Genomic DNA, 4,190 nt, shown 5'->3' with positions numbered 1-4,190 from the left:
ACACATCCTCTTATCACCAGCAGACTTATGAAATAGACTATTAAATTACTGTTTGTACCGATTTGAATTAGCCTTCTAGTGGCCTATGTACTGATTTGAAATCCAAGGAGGGTACTGGATTATTCTGTCCTTTTGAAGAGTTTCTTCTTCCTTGATTATAAGGTAAATTACATTTATCTTTCCACAATTCAATGATATTTCAATTTATAAAATAAAGGGTTTTGATTTTTAATTTAAGTAATATAAAATTTTTTATAATTTTTAATAGTAAGTTTTTAGATTATTTTTATTGATATAACACTTGTTATATTAAAAAATTATATTCTCTTTGATAAGTTGACAATTATAAGAGAAAAATGTAATTATTCTCTCACAATGTGCAATTTTAATAATCTAAATTACATAAAACGACACTTCAATAACTCAAAAGCTATTTATTTAAAATTACTAATTCATAAAAATATAATTTTTAAATTTAATAAAATGATGTCTTACATAAATTTTATATTATTTAAATTAAATATTATAAATTTTATAATATAAATTAAAATTTAAATATCTTATTGTTATGTATATCTAAATTAAGGTATTTTATATCTAATTTATACTTGATTATATATACCATAGTCATTGAGAGAAAAAATATTTATTTTATTTTATTTTTATTTTTACGGCAATATATATATTTCGATCATGCCTTCTCCCATTTCAATATTGAAGGGTGGTTGGGTGTCTCTCAATTTTAGGTATTGTCTTCAAATTAAATTACGAGACAGTACTGTAATTAAATTAAAAAAAAAATAACAATAAATGGACTATTAAATTATTGGGATATGACGAAATCTAGATCTTTTAGATTTACTGGATTTCGTATAATGTTTTTTAATCTTAATTTTTGACAAATTATTTTATTTAAATAATTTTTTATTTTCATTAAAATTAAGAATACATATTTTTTAAATTTTTTTTATATATGAGACCAGCCATTTTAAAATATTATATATATATATATATATATATATATATAAGTAGACTCCTCTTAAATTGTAAAGAGTCATCAAATTGTAACATTAGCAGTCACCATTCTACTGGTACTTTGCATCAGAAAGCTTCGCGCCCTATATTAAAATGTTCAGCTTTGTCATAATTATACCAGCTGTCGTGCCGATTAGATGGCAAATTACACGATTTAAAGTACTTCATAATTTAATTTTGAGAAGAAATTAATTTTTAAGATATATTTCAAATAAAATTTCTCATAATCGATTATAGTAGAAATAATTAATTTAAATTTAAATTCATCGTATACATAATTACCACTAAATTATGTTTATCATTCCGGTACGTAGAGTTGATTGTTAAATGACTTTTTTACTCTATTTTTATGTATTTTATTTTTTTTTAAGTTTTATTCAGTAATAATTTTTAATGCAGTATATAATATTTTAATATTAATGAAATCATTAATTTTTTATTTATATTATTAAATAGTATAATATTTATATTAATATATGAAGATTATAAATATAATTTATAAAAAATAATTTTTTTAACTTTTAAATATTAAATAAATATTTTAATTATAATTAATAAGATGTGGCTATTATTATATTTAATGTTAGTGTAATAATTATTTTTATTAAATATTTTTATTTTAAATTATTATAAAAATAATTAATTATTAATAATTAATATTTAATAATTAATATTTAATAATTAATTATTATTAAAATAATTAATTATTATGAAAATAATTAATATTGTTGGATAAATCTGAAATAAAAAAGAAAAAAAAAGAAGGCCCTAGATGAGTAAAGGAGAACTCAACAAAATATTAACGCAACAAGGCAAGTACTATATATTTTTTAAATATATAATTAAAATAAAATAAAATAATTAATTAACTTAAACAATAACAAAAGTATTTCCTTTATATTAAAATCTGTTTAGAATTATAGTTGAGAGATTAAAATAATTAATTTTAAGAAAAAGATTTTTACATGCTATGGAAAATTTTAAATTAAAAATTATTTATTATTTTAAAATTTTAATCTAAAACATGTTAAATTTAAAATAAAATATAAAATTTAAAATTCTGAATAAATATTTTTAAAAATAATTCAAATTATAACATCAAATGAACATTTACTACGTCACAGAGTACGTAAATTTTATGTGGTCCTCATGTTTTAATTGTTACTCAACGATCCGTATCAGAATCCAATTAATTAATTAATTTAAACACCCCAACTGCATTGTACACTTGTCAACCATCCACACCATGATCTGATGCAGATTATCCTCTGCCAATGCATGAAAGCTGGAAACTTACGCATCTAACTCCTCCTTTCACAACCTTCCACGTGTCAATCATCCAGCGGTTAGTATCGCTGCCGCCAAATTCTCTAATAGCTCGACCTTGACACGTTCCTTTATAATTTATTTGCCTTCCCATACCTTGTGGAAACCCGAATTTGAAAACTACTGATACCTGGCTAGTCGTCATAACCTCATGGTTTGTTTCTGCTTCTTGGTGGACCAAAGAAGGAAGATTAAGAGAAGCAAGCCGGTGGCCGGATCCTGTTCGCGCTGCGGCCGCGGAGCTAGCGTGGCTGACATGAGAACTGCTACAAGGTTTTGTTATATTCCATTTCATTGGAAATCTTGGAAAGCTATCATTTGTACATTTTGTGGATCTATTCTTAAATCTTACAGGTAGAAAGTTTTAGAACTATATATCAGATTAGTTCATGACTGCAGTAGGGACAATCTTCTATTCCTTTTCTGTTTACATCTGTAGGTAACTCGATTTATGCATTATTAATGCATTTGTTGTGAGCTTGAGAAGCTGCAATTCATATGTAGTTAGCTCATGTAAGATGTATTTGAGATTCAATAATCGTGAGTTTTCTCTTATTCCTTTTATTGTGCATATGAGAAATCTTGAAAACTGTCTTGGAAAATTTTCAATGCATGCTTTAACTCAATACCATTAGAGTCGTCTCCAATTACCAAATTGGATCCTCAATTGGCTTCAGCATGATAAAGTAGGGATGATGTACTCCCGTTGGTTGTGTTTTGCTGTTCTGTTCCTTTTTTTTCTTTTTAATTTTTTTAAGCACAAAACTTAGGCATTAAGCAAAGGCCAGTGATGAACAGTTTAGCGCAGCCAGACTGAGAAATTAGAAGCCTCAATTAGTTCATTCGACTTGAATCCTTGGATTCAAAATATGATAGGACTGTATAGTGGTGGTTGGTCCAGTTATTCTTTCAATTCCCCTCTACTAAAATGAAAAAGATAAAATTCACAAGTTTTGGTTCATATTTATTCATTATAAATTTAAAATATAATTATATAAAATTTATATATTTAATAAATAAATTTTATTATATTTTTTTATTTTAAATTTATGATATATTAAATTTAAATAAATAAAATTTTATTTTAATTTTTATAAAATTAAAAATAATATAACCAGAATGATTTATAAAATTAAAGACTTAATTAAAATAATTTTGACTATTTCAATGTGATAAACGATTATATATACTAAAAAATGTCAGACAAAAAAATAATGGTAATAAATGCTATCTTTAATATTTCTGACAAACGTGCCATATTTTTAACATTGAAGGCCACAAATTTGTTTGATTGAGAGCTTGCCACAAAACTAGTCTGTTCTTGACAACCAAATCATTCCTTCAATACAATTATTATCTTTTCAAAATTGAAATTACATGTATTCGCATCTTTGAAAAGGAATCATACGAAATTATTAAAATAGAAATTGCAGATTAACTAATTAATCAAATTTATCTTAATGCTAATTTCATAGTAATTAATAGTTAATACTAGCAAATCAAGATTAATCTAATGGGTCTTTAAATATATTTTAAAGGATGTGAAAATTAAGAGACAAAGGTTTTACATTCTAGGTTGCGTTTCTTTCACATAAAATATTTTATTATAAAATATTTTCTGTATTTTCAAGTTTTAAAACCATTTAAAAAAATAAAATTTAAAAAAAATATTTTTTTGATAAAATTATTTTTTATTTTTTAAATTTTAATAATTTTATTAAAATTTAAAAATACTCATATATATATATAATAAAAATATATATTATTAATTTAATATTATAATTAAATACTAAAAAATATTTTCATAAAAAAACATTTGTTTCAGAAAC

General features: G+C 23.0%; 1 protein-coding gene across 1 annotated transcript; it reads left to right on the top strand.

Annotated features, from left to right (window-relative positions):
- Positions 1–2,438: 2,438 nt before the first annotated feature.
- LOC110667892 (uncharacterized) lies at positions 2,439–2,920 on the top strand. Its single transcript, XM_021828856.2, has one exon. The coding sequence runs from the start codon at positions 2,513–2,515 to the stop codon at positions 2,717–2,719; it is 207 nt and encodes a 68-aa protein (XP_021684548.1). The 5' UTR covers positions 2,439–2,512; the 3' UTR covers positions 2,720–2,920.
- The last annotated feature ends 1,270 nt before the right edge of the window (positions 2,921–4,190 follow it).

The sequence above is a fragment of the Hevea brasiliensis genome, chromosome 4, assembly GCF_030052815.1.
Source record: "Hevea brasiliensis isolate MT/VB/25A 57/8 chromosome 4, ASM3005281v1, whole genome shotgun sequence".
In the NCBI taxonomy this organism is placed as follows: Eukaryota; Viridiplantae; Streptophyta; class Magnoliopsida; order Malpighiales; family Euphorbiaceae; genus Hevea; species Hevea brasiliensis.
This window is presented reverse-complemented; position numbering and strand designations above follow the sequence as displayed.

Excerpts from the sequence above, each read along its gene's own strand:
- LOC110667892 (XM_021828856.2), top strand. The coding sequence starts at position 2,513 with ATGGTTTGTTTCTGCTTCTTGGTGGACCAAAGAAGGAAGATTAAGAGA.